The sequence below is a fragment of the Acipenser ruthenus genome, chromosome 21 (assembly GCF_902713425.1).
Source record: "Acipenser ruthenus chromosome 21, fAciRut3.2 maternal haplotype, whole genome shotgun sequence".
Classification (NCBI taxonomy): Eukaryota; Metazoa; Chordata; class Actinopteri; order Acipenseriformes; family Acipenseridae; genus Acipenser; species Acipenser ruthenus.
Genome location: NC_081209.1, coordinates 22370596 through 22392699, shown reverse-complemented (window position 1 = coordinate 22392699; position 22104 = coordinate 22370596). Strand labels below are relative to the sequence as shown.

General features: G+C 37.0%; 1 protein-coding gene across 1 annotated transcript in view; it reads right to left on the bottom strand.

Annotated features, from left to right (window-relative positions):
* The window catches only part of LOC117427871 (nuclear receptor ROR-alpha A), a 243077-nt gene that overhangs the window by 68332 nt on the left and 152641 nt on the right, over positions 1 to 22104 (bottom strand). The window contains exon 2 of the mRNA XM_058995057.1: positions 8176 to 8205. Coding sequence (XP_058851040.1) covers positions 8176 to 8205 — 30 coding nt within the window. The remainder of the gene's footprint in view (positions 1 to 8175; positions 8206 to 22104) is intronic.

The window sequence follows — 22104 nt, the reverse complement described above, 5'->3', positions numbered from 1 at the left end:
AGATAGGAGTTTATTTTTCCTTGTGCAAGTTACTGCTTTTTTATCTTCAGCAGATACTGTGCAGTTGCTGATCCCTGCTTTGATGTTTCTTTCTCTATGAAGCTCAAGCATGTGAAACCGCATCCCCATTATCTGATGAATCTTAATGATGGCAGTCAGAACAATAGGGTAGCATCGTGTGTTTTTTTTCTCACATTGCCTGCAAACCTTCACTGGTACCACCTAAAACATTGCAAGCACGCATGCTTTCCCGCTGTTGGATTTACAACACATAACAACAGTGCTATACTCTTAAAGGTGCAGAATAATAACTAAGATTTTAAAACCAATTTTCCTACTGTTAATTAGCTTCAATATCCGATGGTCAGTATTTTGGAGTTTGAGAATAAGATATGGTGCGAAAATTATTTCACCCCATTCGAACCAAAAATAAATTCGGGGAAGCCTACTTTAATCAACGAGGGGACCTTTCAGGCATGAATTATGCTAATAAGAAATAAGAAAGTCATAAACGTCTTAAAGTGGAGATGAAACAGAAATAGAGCTCTTTGTTTAGCATATTTATTATGTACATTTTACATTATTCTAATTAGGTGCAGCTCATAATGGAGAAGATGGCAGCTTTTCCAAGTGAAGAAAATGTCTCATAAGTGAAATTTAATTCATGAATGCCATGGTGAGAAGTCCCGTAATTAGACAGACAACACTTTCCCTTGACTATCCAAGAAGGTGCTGTAGCATATCCCCAACGTTTTTGAGTAGTGTTGATAAGATACCATGCTAACAGAACGGTCTATGCTACATATAAACACGTATATTGTCGTACAAATACCTAAGAAAAAAATAAATGGCACTTTCTGACACCAATAATTTAGTTATCCGTGTCCATGTGCCCTACAATACTGACTTCTGCTCTGTGTGTCTAAAAATCATCTCCCCGGCTTCACCTTCTGCTCCTTGTAATTGATTAATGACATGGTTAATCAGCCTGGTAGCACCGCAGACACCGCTCACCTACAAAATGTCACCCGGGTTAACAAAGCACACAATCTATTTCATGGCCCAGCTTGTCTTTAATAGCTGCCTGTCACCAAGTCATTTGTCTTTGACAGAGTGACTTTGCACTGTACCATTTCATAAGTGCAATAAAAAAAGATGCAACATTATTTATATATATATATATATATATATATATATATATATATATACTGTATATATATATATATATATATATATATATATATATATATATATATATACTGTATATATATATATATATATATATATATATATATATATATATATATGCTGCATCTTTTTTTATTGCAGAGTTATGAATTGGTACAGTGCAAATTGGTAGTAGTTACATTTTGGTGAAAGCACAGGGATGCAATATTGAGGTAAACAAAATCACTGCCATCATTGCAAGGTCTATGCTTGTTTCTAATACATTTTACCTCCATATCTGAGCACTATATTGTTGAATATATTTGAATCTAATGTGTCCCACAAACACATTCAGCTTCACACTACACAAATTCCTTGTAGTCTGCTGTAAACATGACAGAGGTAGTTTAAACAGTAGGGAAATCTGCTTGCTCTGTGAATCTAACAGACTTGTAGTTGGAGGTTATTAATGACATGCTATAATCTGGGAAACAAAGCAAAGGAATGCGGTGCTGGTAGGGTTTCATTCAGATCAAACATGTTTTTTATAATGGTATCCCAATGGCATTTGGAAGTTCCTGTGTCCAGTAAGAATTTTGCAAGCCTTACGAGATCGCTACACGCAGACTGAACCTTCCTTATTAGATGCATTATGACCTGTTGTGTGGATTTAACTATGCCTATAGATAAGCTTGTCACTGGGAGTAAATATGTTTAAGCAGATTGGTGAATTTCGCAAACTTCATCAGTGCGTTGTGTGTCCTTGTCGTATGTCACTTGCACGTATGTCCAAGAATGACAACACATCACAACAAGAACCTTCCGCTTGTTGTGAGACCCAAAGGGACAGTACAGAGAGTAGTGGACTTAGCGGTGCACAGTGGTTCTTGCTAGACTATCATTGCTCATGAAATCACAACCTTCTTCAAGCAAGATGAAGTCACATGTCACAGAAATGTTATGACCCGCCTTTAAGTTAAATAGCGCATACTGTAGCACAAGAAAAGCTGCTTTAATTACTGTATTATACAGTATATATTGACACAGTATTGTTCACACATGCATTCTACTGCCACATTTCAAATGCAAACATTTTATGAACTCAGGCAGTTCAGTGTGTGTTATTTATCTAATGACCAGTAATAAAAGTAGAATTCAGTGTGTCGGCCAAATAAGCAGATAATATATATATATATATATATATATATATATATATATATATATATATATATATATATATTGCAAATATACATAAATTCAATTCCATTTTCTTTTTACTGGGTGGGTTTCATTTCCATAGTGCTTTGTCAACACACTGGGAAAATTCACTGAGAAAAGCTGCACTGTGATAATAATCCAATCAACAAATCCATACAAACCTCAAAGCTATCAGTTATATGAGATAAGAAAATCAAATAAAACAAATGCCAGTATTGTACAACCAGAGAACATATTCAACTGTTTTTAAAACAGACGGCCTTGAGATTGGTTGGCAGAAACTTGAAACCTGCTGGGTAAAGGCTGGTTGATGACTGTTTCTTTTTCTGAAAGTGGAATTGTATTGCTTTTTTTATAGAATTGAATGTGCTTTTTGATGTCGGTATAAGGTTTGGTGCTCTAGTTATCATACATTGAAGCCTCCCACATTTTCACCTCTCTTAACACTTAAAGAGGTGGCGGCAGGTGGAGAAGAAGTATATCATTGTACTGTACCTGCAAGATTTACGCCAGACTGGTGCTCCTGTGATCAGAATCTTGAATAATGAACTAGATTTTACTACATTATTTTGCACAGGAAAGCATTTTCATGCCATGCATACTGACTAGTTCATCTCCTGGCACATCGTCCCCATAGCTTCTCTTCCAACAGCTTCCAACTTAAATACACACAGATAACCACTAGGGATGTGCAAAGCAATGACACCTTGGCCAGGATAAACCAATGAAAATGCTGAACCAACTCGCCAGCTGCTAATGACTCTTCTGTCCAGCGACTGTTGTGACTGTAAACTGTCGGTGGCTGTTATAAAATGTTTTTGCTTCAGCTTCCTGGTCATTTTGGGCACCATTTAAAAGTGAAGCAAAACACAGGAACAGCTTTCATTGCCTCAAGAGTGAAAGGGGATTGGAGAGGATTTGTGAGAATGCAAGGGTAGAATTCAACGTCACATAATCAGCTTTCAACAAAATTGCGAAATATTTTCTAAACATTTGTGATTAACCGCTGTGCAGCTTGTTAAGTAAGCTGTGAACCTGTCAGATAGTATTAGTGTGGGTCACACCACCAGAACTTCTGCTGCACAGAAACATACTGCATATATATTTTACTGCAGACAGGCCTGGCTAATCATGTAATTGTATGGTGCAACATGAAGTAATATGGAACATGCACACATTTTTGTTATCAAAATGACCAATTTACTGTATAGGTATGTGCTAAAACAGGAAGGGTACAGTAGTGTTAACTCAATATTGCTTAAGTGAGGAGCCACACATTCACTCATTTGAAATGTATCAAAGACGAAGAAGAAGAAGAAGAAGTAATGTTTTTACAGCCATTTCCAAACCCAAAAATGATATGCAACAAACAACATATATGCACTTTTGGCTTTAAACAGCTACACTTGTTTCAATAAGAGCCTCCCACATGAACATAAACACATCTTAGAGATACCAAACTATCTCAAATATAATCAAATGCATTTGAAGTATATTTCAGGTATATTCATCTTTCACACAGGTGCTTCATCAGATGAATGTTACTCTCAACGATATATATATCTATATTTCAGTTTTTTATTTTTCTTAAAAATATTTCCCAACATAAAACCAATGTCACCTTACAATAATTGATTTTGAGTTTCAGTGTTTTAAAATAAAATATCAAACAGAACGAAATTTCAATGTACCATTTGTAATTCCGTAATATGAGAGAATTGGTCAGGGGTCTGAATACTTTTGCAAGGCACTGTATATATATATATATATATATATATATATATATATATATATATATATATATATATATATATATATATATATAGTTGCTGTATTTTAAACAAACTACCCTTACACCTTTACAGATAATTTTAAGCATCCCATCTAGAAAAACAACCTAAGTTGTATTGCTGTTTTGCTCTAAGCAAATACAGTAAAAAAAAACTTTTTGATCAGTTTGATCCTAGATTAGAAGTGCAATATCCTGTGCAATCATGTATCTCCAACACGGCTCAAGAAGAGATGAGACATGTCTACTCTACAATAATAAGCAGGCAACCCCCTGTTTTCAGTATGTTATCAGAACTAATTCTGAGATACAAGATCACAAATATAACCTTAATGTCCCCTTTAAAATGGTTGCCTTGCAAACTGTTTTTCAAACTGACTGGATGAGGACTGCTGGCAGTGGTAATGGGTTTTCTTGGTGTTATTATTATACATACAGCTAATAAAATAATCCAGTAAATTATATAATATGCTATAATATGTACAATAGTACCATTACTACATAGATCTTACATTTCCCCATCCAGTAAAGATGCACACATTATGTTAAACTTATTCTTTTAATGCTATTTTTTTGCTCATAGCAATTTGTAAAGAACAAAAAATGACAAACACAGTTTGCAGTCTTTTCCATGCCACACTTCCTGTCATGAAGGAATGCAGTCAGCACAACAGTTACTTCTGCGAGTTTGAGTTTTTGTCGTAAAAACTATTTAAAATGCTTAGTTTTTTTTACTCTTCTAGAGCGTATATATTTTTTAAAATTCTGCAGAAACAGAATTATCGAAATATAGATGCATTTTCTTCACTAATAGCTTCAAATAAATTACTATAAAAAATCGAATTCACCTTTTTTATTATTTCATTTTATACAAAGGAATAACAAACTCAGTTTTAATGCTGCATCTTATTTACAGTGATACTTTGATGTAATCTAAGTGTCAATTTAGAACTGAAGCAAAACAGGTTGAAAGGACTTTAGTCAGGGGTGGCACTGGCAGTTACTGGTCCAGTCTGTCTATAATATCACTCATCCAGGCAGGTTTTGAAAAACAATGTTTTTAAATTACAATTTGCAGTACTTTTAAGATATGAAAAATACCAGGTGAAATCTCGTTTTGAACTCCCACTTTCATATCATGTGCTTCTTGGTGCCTGGAATGGAAGTGATTTCTGATGTGGTCTCCTGCATAAAAGGAAACGGCAGGAGGCCATGCCGACTTCAAGAATGATCCACTTTGGTGAGCGCTAGGCAGGGTTTTCACCTATGGCCTTATCAAAGTGAAAACCCAGTCAGAGCAATATCCAATGACCTGTATAGATTAAAGGTGATACAGAGGCCAAGCTGACTAAGCAGGTGTAGGCTCAATCCCGCATGGTTCACAGAGCACTGAACTGCATCTCATTTATTTGGCACACTGGCAGCAGTGGGTCACACTGATTTGACTCCCCATGAGGTCATGTCCCTGCCATTAATATTCATACAACATATAAATGAGTGTTAACGATGGTTTTAGAAACCATTTTTCTCACCTGTTTTAAATATCTGCTTCCTGCTTGTAAGAAAGAGCACCACAGTTAAATACTGTACAATGGATTATCTTCCCTAACTGAGGGAATGCTCATATTTCACACTGAAGATGGCACTGAGGTGTGTCCCATTTCGATTGGTTGCAGAACAGCACTAACTAACAACTGAAGAGAACCCTGCAGCTTTCACTACAGATTGCTTTGAACTTCTGGTTGCTTGGGTGTCGAAAGGGTGTGTTGCTTGTTGGTGTTCATTTCCTACAAACCAAGATGCAACATTGTTGCATTCATCGCACTAGACTTTGCATCTCTAGCCAAGTGCCATCTTGCACATACTTCATTAATCCAGCTCACATTTTTTTTTCTTCTGAGAAAGAAGCTTACAAGTAAATAAAATGATCATTGGACTCCATAGGGAGCTGAATTTGATTGCCACACAACAGTCCCTTTCTCGGACTGCCTCTTGCTTTCACGGCCGCATGTTCGGCAAGAAAATAGATTTGTTCTGGCAGCATTCCAATCCTAACCACAAAAATAATGATCCAGACAAGAAGATGTAAGTTTCAAATGAGCACTCAGATGCAGGCTGGCTGTTTGCAGAAAGTTCTGGGATTGTTTCCTTTTTCTTTTTAATTTATTAATGTTGGCATTTGCAAATTTAGTTCTCTGAGCATGTACCTCAATCAGAGATTGGCAATTGTGCCGAATTGAGCGGTGGTTTTGTGATGCAAACTAACAACCATTGATGGCTATGTTGAGACCACAAAACTTGTGAGATGGATTTGAGACTATATCTCCATTGGCAAAATCTTCTGACTGGTAAAACGATCGAGATTGGAACCAGGGTTAGTTGCATGGTCTATTTCTGTAAGGTACCTGTTGTCCATCCCTTGAGTAGTCAAACCAATTACAAAGGTTCTAAAGATAGAGATTCTAAAAGAAACAAAGGCAAGGAGACTGACTGAGCTCACTCTATGGTTCCAATTAGATTAACAACACCAAGTCATGAGAGAAAAAAAGCTTAAAACATCTTTCCACAGACTGCTGTTTAAAGAATTCAGAAATGATTTAAGACCACCTATTTTATATGATGAGAAAAACATATCTGCAACAAGAGGAAAATATGTTATAACAACTTCTTACATACTAAATGAGCTGTGATCCACAGTCTGAATATCCATAGCAATTAAGGATCTTGGCACTCTCCATTTCTTTTTTGACTACAGCAGTACTACATATAGAGTGTTACCATGAATGGATTCCATGGCTGCCCTGGGAATTGCACAATTTTCTAATTTATACTGTGATATTATAAATAATGGTCTATTTTTTGTCTGCAGATGTTAAAAGCAGCATGACCGCCTCTGGGCAAGGTCATAGGTTCACACCTCCTTTATCTACTCAAACCCCAACATAAGGGTTATTCAAAGAATGCAATATTCTTGGGTTAAAGTAGAGTACTCTAAACATTCAAACCCATGTTCACCTAGTTAAGTTCATATTTCAGGGTCCTTTCTGGTGCGACATCTTCAAAATTGCCATACAGGAACTGTGTATCAGAGATATTTTAAAACAAGCTGGAGATGGACCCTCTGTTCAGTTAAAAGGGCATTTTGGGTGCTTGACAAACCACAGCCTTACATATACTGTATAGTATCAAGCAAATCAGCCAACAAAGGATGGTTTCAATGAACCATCTGGCTTACAGGCTGGCTTTTCATCCCATGACTCCTGAGTAAGTCATATGAGAGACTGGGTATCATTTGGATTTCTTTTTATATAATAATATGATATACAAAGAAATCACTTTGTGTTCTATACTTCAAAACACGGACACACAACTTACCGTATTTACATTTATTTTAACACAAGAAGAAGGTGAACTGAGGCCGAAAACTAGTTACCAGAAAACATTAGTGATTTGAACTCACTGGGAACTGCTTCCCAAGCCTTCTGTAAACTCCCATGCCATCTATTTCCATTGCGCCCCTTCCCAATGTCACCTTCAAATGTCAGTCATAGAATCACTGCCTGTACTCTCAGCCATTCTTTCAATGTGAGTGTTTCTGTATTTACGAACCAGTAAACATGCCTTGTAATTAACAGAGCGAGAACAGAACAGGCAGACATCCAACTGCAGGCCATATAGCAAAGCTCACCCCCAATATAGCTTCATAATTAGCACTGCAGTCAAATAAAGGTTTCTATTTAAGACTCCTTCAATCTGTAAAAATAACCAGTCAGTAGGCCCCTTTGCACAGCCACTAGGAATCAAAGTATGGAAGTCACCAGGTGAGATAACCAGCATTCTTCCAACAATACACAAGGCAAGGTTTTTTGGTGGATAATTTGAAAAGAAACCAAGATACACTACTGAGATATGAGACTTTCCAGATAATTCATGTTTGTTTTTTTAAATAAATAATTATTACATTGTTTTATATTAGGCAGGGTAAAAATGCAATGACTTACAAGTGTGTGTCTTCTTTGTTCCTGTAATACCTGGAAAACAAAAGAAGGAAACAGTCAGTCAAAGACATTGCAAACAGTTACTCGTTGATTTGATCTCCTGAGACTTTAAATGTAATAACAGACAACGAGAAGTGCTGAATATTCTGTGACCTCATATTTATGCTTGACACTGAAATAACTAAAATGACCCCCACAATATTGAAATATAGGACAGCTGCAAATTATCCCATAGAAGCTGTTGGGCGTCATTTTCCATGGTACGTTTGGGCAAGGTCATGGAGAGAGGAAAACGGTTTGAAAGGGTTTTAGGGGATTAGTCATAATATTGTCTTTTGGGCTACATAATTAAATTCAAGCAAAACTCAATTTGCATTGTAATGCATTTCTGTTTGTCTATTCATACTGCTTCTTTCTTTTGACTTAAGGAGAACCCTTTTGGGTGTAATTTCATAAAGTCCTTGACCTGATGCAGCTTGGTCACAATAACACAATCAATGGCGAACAATCTTTGAGGCAGGCCACTTTGAGTTGTAGTTGTGTCTGCTTTTCTTTTTATTAGGGGTCATTCTGGAGAATGAGTCTGAACTGTCCACACTTGCACCAGAAACAAATACACAAACCCACGCCCAACTCAGTGCTAGCAGATGTTAATCTGCTAGCACTGTTTGAGTATGTATGCATGTGTGTGTTGAGTTTCAAGATAGGTTAAACATACTACTGCCTCATTAGAATGCACACATTGTGTGTATATTATACTGTAGAATCCTCACAATTGTATTTGTAAGGTGTGGCTTAATCAGAATCTAAAAGTAGCCAAATGCTAAAGCAATCCAGAATTGGCTGTTTCTCGACATAACGCTGCCTTTTTCCTGGATTTCACACAGTCCCTGACACACGAAATTCAGATGTGAATACCAGACCTCTTCTCTCATTTAATCATGATCAGCCTGATGTCAGATTAAAATACAAGCAGCGCATTGCTTTAAAGTGTTTTATTACTCACATTAAACTCATGGAATTATATTTTGTATGAAGGAAATTACCAGCAAAGAATTTGGCTACTGACAACCTTTTCCGCAGTAAACTGAGCTTTGCAATTCAATTGTTAAAGGGGTTCATTTTCTTATTAATAAATTTACTTCATTTTTAAATTCATATTTTTATAATACAACCATAATAATCAGCTTCTTTATCATTTTAAAGCACTGCTAACTAAAGGTTTTAAAATGCGATTGCCTCCTATTAGCATTAACACAACTGTCATTGGTCCTACTTGTCTTGTGGTATAGTTCATTGCTTGTTTTCTTTTTAATTCTTTCACATACATACCTGTAGATAAAAAAAAGCATTCCTCCTCATATCTAATCCCTTCCTGGGCAGAAGGTAAAAGTCCTTTACATTTTACTTAAAACAGGAAACACCTGGTTTTCTGGCAACTACTCTGGTTGTATATATTCCAAACAATATTTCGCATTGTGGAAATTATATCAAGTTAAACATTCATAATCTTAGCAACCTGGGGAAAATTGCTTGAAAAAAAAACATTCCCAGAAAAGCTCTGCTATATTGTACAATGACCCTAATTTCTCAGCACCCAAATGGACATTTTTGTAGGCAAGTGTGCGTGCCACTACACCATGGTAATGGCAGCCTGCAAAATAAAAACTGTGGCTGTGTAGTATGCTAACCACAAGAACCATAACGACAGCATGTGACGTATCCTGCAAGACTAGGCAGACAACAAACCAAAAACAAACTATACTCCCTCACTACATATTTTCATATTTTCTGAAGTAAACAAGGTACTGTGCATTGCTGGAGTGCTCACTTGTGATTTAGAACACACTAGACTCTCTGACTGCATCACTGGCAACCTTAGGGAGCCAAAATATTCATTTAGAATGTGGCTTTTGTTTACTTAGTCAGTATGTTATTCTCTTACTGATTGTTATAGCATGTCCTTAATTGAGTACACAGAATTTAAAATAGAAAAAAACCCAAAAAAGAAACACAACAAAAAAAGAATACCACTGTCCTTGTTCCACTTTTATACTGTGGTCCTACAACAGTCATCTTTTAGCATGGCATTAAGACAGGCAACACACTGTTTGCTGCTTTTAGAAGTATGTGTTGGCAATTACATAAAGGATGCACAACAAATAATGCCACACTGTGAGTTGCTGTAGGAGCTGCTGGCTGACTCACTCCTGGTATACCTTGTATACCGTATGTATGTTGTATTACAGTAGAACATAGGTGAGCATACTTCAACTGAGAGCTTTTACAAATATCGACATTTTCAAATGAATTGTCATGGAATTAAAATATGACCCAGTACTTTGGGTTTTACTGTTTTGTTTAAAGATGAACTCCCTAAAATACCATAGTGGTTGATACCTCATGTTTACAATACATTTTTACTTCTCAATATTTCTGTAATGTACCGCTTGAAAGGGGTTTACTGTATCTTGAGTATAACATCTAAGAGTAAAATCTGGTGTGGTTCAAACAAATACAGAAATCATATTTCAATCACCACTGTCTATAATAAGACAGTTTCCGACAACTGTTACTAGCTGTTATTTCTTTAAGAAGTAAGATATTTATTGTCAGTAGAGGAAAAAAAAAACTATTAAAACTTCTTGACACATTTCCTTGTTTCCCTAAATGGACACTGCTGGGTCCCATCTTATTCCCTTCACTGCTGTGCAATTCATACATCGAGCAACTCGTATCAACCATCTGGCTTCATTTCTCCCCACACCACAACAGCCATTCTGTCAATGTCACTTAGAGATATGAAAACTAATCTTAACAAAAAATGTACTTGCTAGGAAATCATTACTGTCAACTGTGATATAAGCAAACGCAGAATAAATGGATTGTAGCTGGGAAGGGGGAGCTTTCTCTCACGGTAGTGTCATAGTGAGATGAGTGATTGGAGGGGGTGGAAACATCAAAGCAAATCACTGGTTTTGTCACCATCCAGGTGTCAGGTTGCTACTCAGGAGCTGGCAGGCAATGATTGCAGGGGAGGCATGTAACTGCACAGGAGGTAAGGGGTTATAAGATCAATTAGAGGAGGGTCTGCCCTTGAAGGATGTGGGACCTTAAATGGACACTTCACTATAATTATTGTTTTTTATTCCCAATCCATAATGGTCCTGCTGGCCATTTTGCTCACTGAACTTTTTAAAAGCGAGCATTTGAACAAGATTTAATCATGTAGGGAACTGTGTTAATCAATCGAATGAAACAGGCCCTCCTTTAATGGAGAAAATGACTTAAAATTAGTGTAATTTGCTGAAACAGTTCATTAGAGCTCTTTTTTTTTATTTCGTCAGGGCAAGGCAATGTTCCGAGAACGTTTCAATTAGTGTTCTAGGAACATTGCATTGATAGAATTTCACAGTTAAAAAGGCATTACACAGTCAGTGCATTCAGAAACTGAACAAAACAGTGCAGCTGTACAAAAATAGATGGAAAAACCAAGCTAATAAAAACATCTGCTGTTTTACTTTACACAACCTACTGTACCGTGTTTTTTTTTTTTCAATATTGAATTAATAATGTATCACTAGCGAGAAGGGCACTGTGCAAGTATATCATCTACTGTGCATGTTATAACATGTAATTTCATTTCTTATTACGTGTTCTGCATGATTCTCGGAAGACTTTTCTGCTTAGATCATTATTTGCCACTCTTACTTATTATTATTATTATTATTTGTTTATTTAGCAGACACCTTTATCCAAGGCGACTTACAGAGACTAGGGTGTGTGAACTATGCATCAGCTGCAGAGTCACTTACAATTACGTCTCACCCGAAAGACGGAGCACAAGGAGGTTAAGCGACTTGCTCAGGGTCACACACTGAATCAGTGGCTGAGGTGGGATTTGAACCGGGGACCTCCTGGTTACATGCCCTTTTCTTTAACCACTGGACCACACAGCCTCCTAACTATTCCAGCGACAACCGCTTTGAAAAAAGATTGTGTAGAAGTGGGGAAGCATAATGGTGTTGCACTGTGCACTACAGCCGATAGGTGAAGAATTGTGCAATACTGATATGCTTCCCCCCACCTCACTTACCCTACAACCGGCCTTGCTGAAATAGTAAGCCTGGAAAATAATAATTTTAGCAATAAGAACATTACAGAATCATACAGTAGGATGCACACACAACAGGATATTAAATAGGAAAGCAATTAAATATAGGAACATTTAGATAGTATCTTAGTTAAGATTGGCTACTATAAACATGTCCTGTTATTTTTTCATATTAAACTTTTGTTTACCCAAGTTCAGATCAACTGAATCCTGGACAAGATTACCAGTTATGACAATAGCAGTTCCTTGTTTAGTATTATACTACATTCAAAATGTTATCAAAGTTTACATGCATTTGAAAATCTGTACTTAACTGTACTTCAATTTCAGTATACTGTATTACAGCAAGTTTGACTTTGTGATTCCAATCTTGTTAGATTGTCTCATACTGTTACTATAGATACCCCATAAACAAGCTGTACACATCAAATCCTGACTTTATCATGGAAATCAGACTTGATCTCAAGAGATCTTGCTTGTATTATAGCAGTGACTGTCCTGGGGTTTAATTACTTAGGTCTTTCACTCTCAAGTTTGTTTTTTGTATCGGCACACATCTGCAACTCCTTTGTTTTCTATATTGCAGTACTTTAAAACTAATTGGAATGCTTTTAACTTACATTTTTTCACCCAATCCAACAATGATCTAATGCTGTATCTATCTGCACACACAATAGCTATTCCACAAATTTAGGGTCCAGGACAGCCTTGTTCTGTATTAAACTCATCCCGGTTAAACGTTTTTGAAACCTATAAAAAGGCATTGGAAGTTTCTGTTCGGCTGTGACGGTCATAATATTAGTAGTTAACTTCAGCTCTGCATTTACTCTTAGGCAGCCTACCTGGAACACTAACTCTAGGTGATGTTTACCTGTACTGATGGCTTTACTTAAGAACATAAGAAAAATTATGAACGGGAGGAGGCCATTCGGCCCATCTAAGCTCGTCCAGTTCCTCGTGGCTAATTGATCTCAGAACTTTGTCAAGTTGGGTCTTAAAGGATCCAAGTGTTTCTGCCTCAACAACCTGGCTAGGTAGCCATTCCATCCCCTCACCACTCTCTGCATGAAGACGTGTCCCCTTCCCTCTGTCCTAATATGGATGCAGTATGGGTGGTAGTTATGGGTTAGTTGCCTGACGCCAAGAAATCAACTTGTTTTGTTTGGCGAGGGTGTGTGAACCAGATTAACTGCATTTGGTTTGAATGTTACACAGATATTTTACTATTTAACGTTTGATACAGTTATAGGTATAAGCACTGCACTGTATGGCATTTACACAGCTAATGGTGCCTGATGATCTGCTACCATCGGCAGTCCTGTGTTTACATTGCTGTACACACTTCAAATCACACACTCAGTTCAGTCTGAAAAAAAGCGAAAATAAAGAAAATAATAAAAAAAATAATACAGGAGTAGGTAAAAAAAGGTAAAGAAATAGTATTGAGCAAGCAACTAGTAAATTGACAGGAGCACAAATTAAGTCTGAACTGCTCGCCAGACTGTAACTCATAATTCCAGGTTCCTTAACTTTGACAGCAAATGATTCTCATGAATGACATTGTCACCTTGCTCTCAGACACAGCTTTGTTTTCACTGTTTGACATTCAAAGTTACAGTCTCCTTCATCTAATAGAGCTGTCCTCTCACCACACTAATGGGAACAATTCATTTAACCTCCGCTAGGTATATAGAATGAAGGAACTTCCTAATGTGTTGCAATTCCTAAGGGGAAATCAATCCCCCCAGATGGGCCTACCTGCTAGTTGATTCATTGACTGCTGCTCCTCACTTATTCTCGTTCACTGCTAGAGACAAAGAGGACAAGGTACAGAAGGTGCTGTATGCTGTTGACTGTAAGCAAGGTTTGTTCTGCTGGCATGAAGATTTTACTGTGGAGTAATTGTTTTGTTTAAAACACGCATGTATTCAGTCTAAATCAATTGTACTTCACATTTAGTTTAGTGCATTGACTGCATTTTTTTTGTTCACAGCTAAAAGGGAAATGAAATTGGCACTAACCCTAGCATTACATTTTGATGAGTGCATTACTGTCCTAAAGTGGCTTTTTAAAAACAACATAAGAAACTGTGATAAAGATAACCGATGGGATTTGGCATTCAATATTTGCACATAGTTATCATAGTTTTTTTTTTTTTTTTTGGTCTGGTACTTTCTAAAAGCTGCAATAAGGATATCAGCTGCATAATAAAATGTAATCCTCGGATTAATCCTATGCAGAGTCACAGCAGAAATACTGCAGAAATCGGCCTATGATTGTTATATTAGTTAACAGGGTCTATCTGCTAGGTCTTTGTCTGTTCAGCATGAAAAATAATGAACTTGTAAAGGACTAGTCTAAAAGTTACAAAGGTGTAGTGCAATCAGTTTCTAGGCTTGACATTCTTTTTGCAGAGCATTACAATTATGTGTGAAAATGAATTACAGTTATACTGCAGAGACTACGGCTTCTGATTTTTGGTTTTTACCGATAAAACCCGATAAAACACCCCGATACAAAAAAAATGAAATCGGTGGATAGCCAATAAACACAGGAAAACACCGGAAAAACTGTGGAAATGGTTAATCAATTCACGTTGACTTTACCCTTTTCCCATTAAAAAATAAAACCTTCTACAAAAATAATAATAAATGCATTTCCCAGTGCTGCTGGGCAATGTCCCGCCTTCCTGACTTGTATCTATCATTGATTCGTTCTGAATCAATAGATTCAGAACGAATCTACTGAGTGACAGCATATTCCTACATTTCTATTGGAGATCTAAAACGAGATTACAATCAGGAATGAAGGCTTGTTAGCGGGATTTAAAGCTGTATTACAGTTAAGATACGGAGGATTTAAAACAGAATTGTGGCAAAATGTACAAAAATGCCTACACACAAAAAACCCAGAAGAATGTGTCCTTGACCATAGGGATTTTGTTGTGGAAGACAGCAAAGGAAAGAAGGTAAAACTTAAGTGTGCAAGTACTGTCGAGTTACTATACATATTTTGACAGAAAAAAAAAAAACGCTCAAGCATTTTGGAAAGTAACCGAAAACACTAATTTCATACAATATATCAAAAACGAAACCCCAGAAAAAAAAAAAAAAACAATTTATATAAAACTCGAAAATAGCTAAAAATAAGCACCAAAAAATACAATTAATAAAAACTGAAAAACAGAAGCCCTATATAGCATACTTGCAAACTTGCTAGCAATTAGCTAACTAAGCTTAAGATACCTCATGAACATGAACATGAACAAACCGAGGCAGAGGTCATCCAAGGTGATTTCAATCATTACTTTAATTGGAAACTAAGCTTGACTACAACCTTATCGGCCACATAGACTTAAAGTCAAAGGTAAATTCAGCAAAACATTTGTATTTGTATTTCACATACCAACTTTGTTGGGATATAGCATGCACCTGGTGTATAACAAGCAAGACTTAGCAGCATTAGGCACCAACCGCATTAAGCAGCTGGCCTCTAGTATACAATATAGAATACTATACACTGAGAATACGACACACATTGTACAATTAAGTTTTAAAACTTATGTTACATGCAGTAATTCTTCCAACCTTAGTCAATGAGTGCATGTTACATTCTGAAAATTACTGTATAGTAAAAGAGTCCTGTTTGCAACTCATAACCTGACTCTTTTTTTTTTAACAATAAAGCTAAAAGTTATCATAAAAAACTGGAATTGGTATTCACAATTATTCTACCTACCAAAATATCTATGACTTACAGTAATGTTATACAGTGAAAGTTTCCTGTTTTGAAATTCAGATCTATAAATTACATAAGAAGAATTAAAAATTAAACACAGTCATACAAGATACAGTTTGTATTTCCAGTCAGGAAGGTTTTCAGTCAAGCCCAAGAAAAGGGTCTGTCTGTTCATAATGAACTCACAAGATTAGATTCCCAAATTGCAGTTCCATAATGCAAATGACTGGGCGCTCCAGTGGGTCAGCAATGTGATTTGAAGCCTGCTATCTCTGGGTCACCATGTTAATTGTAGGCCAGGTCAGCAGTGAGTAATCTTTTTCATCATGTGGCCTCTTTAGACTAGTCAAAGACCTTGTGACAAAGCATTCTCTTCACAAAACCAACACCGTGACTGTCAGAAACTCTTGTAAGCAGTCAGTCTCACAGAGAGAGTGGTCAAGAACTGGATGAGCCTGGCAAGCACAATACCACACCCAATTAGAGGAGTCTCCTGAGTCACCAGCCTGGCACCTTTCCTGAGTTATATTACTAATTGTACAAATCCTTTCCTTTAGCTGCCCCTAATGTCTGAAACACTTTACCAAGATGCCTTTGAGAGACTGCATCCCCAGGGTTATTTAAAAGAAAATGACTTAGAATTCTCCTGATGTTTTTATTTCTGGACATTTTTTAATTGCTTTTACTTATATGTACTGCAAAGGAATTTATTCCAAAGCTTGCGATGTTGTCTGTTGCCACAGTTTCAATATCATTACAGCACATTTAATAATTGAATCAGATTTATCTCAGTGAGGTTTTACAAACAACATGTTTATTACATAAACGACTGAGAAAATGTTTCTTTTAAACTCTCTGGGGCTAGTGATGGGTGTTTAGATATCAGAACCATGGGACAAGAAGCTGTGTTTGGGATACAGCACAAGGCCGTATATACTTGTATCCTAATACTGAATCTAAGCAACCGAATACAGTGACTGTCACTTTATGGCAAACAGTTAATGTCTGTGCTCATCCATAACTTCAAAACACTCAATGGTAAAACAAACAGTAATATTAAAAGATATTAGTGAAAGTCTTGACAAAAGGTTTGACCAGAAGCCATAGTGTAATCCAATGCACTCGCACCTTCAGCTTTCCACTCACATTGCAGAGAGTCTTACCCAATAAGATATGAATCTCCTGGGTAAAGAAAAAACATTAATAGCAATGGCTCAAATGTATTTCTTAATGGCTGTTTGTAGACTTCGCATTGATACCTTTCATATCATCTAGGGCTCTTCAAACACCACCAAATACTACTTTACTTTATGTAATAGAAGGAGAACATACCAAGAATTAACTAGTGTTAAATACCTTCTGCTCCCCAAGCCTGGGGGAAAAGAAAACCTGCATCCTCTGAAAACTGAAGCGTTTTATATCAAGGCAGCCTTTAAAACCCAAATAACCCTCCACCACTTTGATCTCTGGAAAGACACATTACCTGGGGGTTAGGGACTTGCTACACACTTTCAAGCACATGTTGTTGCTTTGATTTCTCCAGGTGAGCCATGGCATTTATGGCCTTTATTGCATCTCCTTAATTATACATCACAGCCAGAAGAATTTATTGTGCCCATGTGTTACACACTAACAGCAGGCTCAGACTGGGAAGCTAGAGGAACTCTTAACTGAATTCAAATTTTCCATCTGTGTTTTTTTTATTTTTATATTTATCGGTATTGATGAAGATGACTCAGACAGTCGTTTGTCTTAAGAATCTCTTGGCAGTAAAATGTGATTTATTATCTTATATCGCATGTGTGTTTTCATGGAGTCAAGCTCATGAATAAGGATACATACAGTAAAACAATCTTAGAGTATTTTTTTTTTACCCCCCTTTTCCTCCCCAATTTAGAATTTAAATTATGTTCTCTCACCGCAACAGTTTCCTCTAACAGCTCCCCACAACAGCTCAGGACAACTGAAGTTCAGTGGACCTCTTCCGAGCCCTCATCCAAGCCAATGTAATGCTTTCTGTGGAATCTCCTACACATTTCAAAAACTTCACACAGCCAGGATGCAAACCTGCACTCCCCTGACTGTATGACTAAATCTGCACACCATGCTGTCGTGGATGGACCACTCAGGACCCCAAAAACTCAAACCCTGAATTCTGTCACATTCTGGATATCTTCACCCCAGTTGTCATTTTCATATGTGCCTACCTTATATAAATGAAGGTACAGTAATTGATCAAACTTGGCATTTTACACACTGCTCTCATAACACCAGAACACACAGTGTTACATTCTACAGGCATTCTTGACACCATTTTCAATATTAAACTTCATTCAAGATGTAGTTTCTGTTGTAGATGTGCAGAAAAAGAAAGAGAGAAAAATATATATATAAACTGGCTTTTTTTTTTTTTGCTTCTGTTTAAAGAAATTGACGCGTGGAAAATCCCAAGCTGGCAGCGAGACTACAATTATTTAACACGGGGCACAGTCTAGCAAATGTGGCTATTAGGATCAGCATGGCAGTGGGTTACAACCTTAAAATGTGGACTGGGCATGTCCAAGAGGGTAACATTATAATGTTATTAAAAGCTAAATGTGGTCTGCTATCAGCAGTCTGTATTGAACAGATATTTTACTTCATCTATATTTTGTTACATGCTTAATATCCTTTTATGTGTGTTGTCTATCATTCTCTTTTTATAGGTCAATGTCTAATGATTACAGTTCCACACCCCTAGTGGTCATTTTAAAAACTACCAGACTTCAGAAATTCAGTAAGTCTGGTTAATGTTGATGTATTCAGAACCAGCAATAAAGAATGATAGAGAACATACACAATAAGATATTAAACACAATATATAATATAAACATGCCGCTTTAAGCAATGCATGCATCCATCTTTTATTGTTTATCCCCACTTCCCTCACTAACAAAAACAGCCAAGAAAGAACATTTTCCCCCCAAGTCAATAGGAGTCTACAGCACCAAATCCCCTACCAACATGGAAAGGGGCATTCCGTCCTGAAAATAGACAGGAATTGGAGAAGGCTTGATGTATCCCCCGTTCAAAACATCCACTTTAGTGCTGTAAAGTAAATTCTGTCCTACAGAACAACCGCAACAAAACTGAGAATGAAGGTTTTATGAATATATGTGAACCTACTGGGCCTTCCTCATACAGTAAGTTGCAGTACTATGCTTTACTTGTCTGTGGGTCAAAAAGGGTTGATTAAGAGTAGAGTGGGGATGTGCTGGAGTCAAATACAAAGAACTAGTGCCCCCTCTCCAGCTTCCAGTATTGACAGTCTTTAACAGGGCTTGCAAGGAGGTGTTTTAGACTGGTAACAATAAAACTCCAGGCCAGGGGTGCGTGGCCTACAGTTCACGAAAGTCATTTCAATTTTTTAACCTTGAGAAGTCCTTTCGGCTGCGCTCACATTCATAAACTAAGCCAATTGACAAATATAGCACCAGGATATATTACGAGGCTGCATATCTGAAAGCCAATTGTGTTGCTGGCTCCCTTCCAGCTTCTACTCTGGAGCTGCTTTCTCTGGAGTGGGTTAAGATTATCTTGACAGCACATTCAAAACCCTGGAACACAAAGCAAAGCCCTGAACAAAACTGTCCCAAAGACAGTGACGACTTCTTCATACTGCTAGTTAAAATCCCAGGCTCTATAACAGTTATGCATTGTGGTTTGAAAAACACCCCCACCCCCACAGCTCATTTCACAAACCCTGATTCACATATTATTATACTTCCATGCATAAGATAACCCCCCCCCCCCCACCACCAGCAATTAAAGTCTCATACCCTAGCTGCTGGAAATTAATAAGACAGCTAATAGTTTTGAGCTTGTGAAGTGGTATTGCTTTTAGAATCACGCCTCATTTTAATTAGGGCTCTTAAAATCGTTCTGTCATAAATTCCTATATATGTAGCGTGCCTAGAGGTGGGGCATATATGTGTTTTAAGTTAAATCAAATAAAGTTTTAAATTAAGCGCTTATAGAACCCACGTTGTTGACACTTTTGTTAATGCGGTGTGTTGGGAGGGGAGGGGTGAGTCCTTATTTGTCTGTAAGTTTTATTGAATAGCCCAATATATTAGAAAACGTATGTGGGTCACAATGCAGTACTGTAGTTTTGATTAAACCTACCAGGTGACAATTATTATTATGTTAGCCAATTTATTTAAGAGATTACATTGTTTTTCTTTTAAATGAAGAAAAAAGTTACCTTTTTATTGGATTAACATTAATATTTGAAAATGTTCCCATTTCCAAGACCTCCTCATCGGGTAAAATAACTAAATAAAAATATAAATAGCATAGTATAATAATGTGGTAAGAACAGAAATGTCAGCTTTTTCAAACTTGTCCTTTCTTTGACCTATAGTGCAAAAGACAACACGGAAAAGGACTGCAGCAAAACAATGTATTCCTCTCCAAACTGAGCTATTTGGCATTAACTTCATAAATTCTGGGCATGAATTTTGGTCTCTGGCCGAGTATCGTCTTGGAGTGAAACAGAAATAACGAGATATCATTTTTTCAGCACTGACACTGACTCTGTGACTGCACAGGAAGTGACCCATGCACTCTTTGAATGTAATGCAAAACGAAAGGGATTTGGAATTTGTCCAGGCAGATTTATTAAAATGTTTTTTTTATTTGTGTTTATGTCTGATAGTATTTCTTGGTTCAGCAGATCTTGTATTTATTTAATTTTTTTTATTAATTTCACATTTCAAAGTTGTGTATTTCATTGTATTATACCAACACAAAATACCAGCTGAAGGGAATGTCATATTTAAGCAGTGGAGACTGTAGTGTTGTATTTCTAGCTGGTCCAAAAACCTCAGCACTGGGCTGAGCACTGATAAACTATCACTGCTGTCAAAGCAAAGAGCACAGGAAGAGACGGTCTAAGTCTCACGTCACGTAAATTTTGCATGGGTTCTGTTTCAGCTGACAGTGCACAACCAGAAAAATCTTTACCCTATGACCCATGCAATCAAGTTATACACGGCTGCAATTCCCTATAATGCAGGTTTCCTGTGAGCACAGGCTAAATAACCCATGGGGGTTAGAGATACCTTAGTAGGGCTGGTTATTAGTACGGCCTTTTCATTACACTCAATACTTTTTTTTCTTCCAAATGTCCAAGTAGATTGTGGCAATACCAGACATTAATAACTAAATATTAGACAAGTCAGACAGCGTGTGCATTCTTTTTATCATACAGGGAATTAATAAATGAAATGCTGTCACAGGCCATCATACCCCATCTTGAGTTGAAGAGCGATGGTATAATATTAAAACAAATGTATCCTTATAGTTATGAATATCCCAGAACCATGCTCAATTTAGACCCAGTGGTGTATATTATTTTAGCACAGATTCCATTATTAATTATGTTACAATGCAGCTTCATTATCTATGAAAACAAGTTTTAATTGCTAGACAAGAACAGTAAGCAGAGTCTCAGCTCCCCCAGTACAGTAGATTAAACTACTAAGACCCATGACTAGGTATCTAGTATCATAATCTGGAGGGGGTGGGGGGGAGGGGCAGAAATAACTTGATTAAAATATACTAAATTACACATTTATAGCATCTGGCCTCACCAATTACCAATAATTCCAATGTTGATGATATATAACGGCCATACATTAAGAGTACCCCCTTGTCCTTGCTGTAATGTTACATGATTGACATACCCTGACCTGAGCTCTCCAGGCTGCAGGCTGGTCTGTCCATCAAGCCCGACCCACTATGCTCTGTACAGCTCAGTAATCACACCCTTAGGCATTGCAGTGGAAATGGCAAAGGCCAGGCACTGTACAGCAGGTGGGCGTAGATATTCACATCAATGGTGCCACTAGGGAGTGTTCATCAACTGATTGATGATTATTTGTAGCACAAAATTAAATAGGGGAATTCTAAAATGCAAAACAAAGCAGCCAAACATGTAAAACAAACACCATGCTCAATGCCAAAGCACTGCTATTAACTTTATGGATATCCAGTTTGAACATGGTCCAAAGAACGCAACTTTAAGCAACACAGGTTTT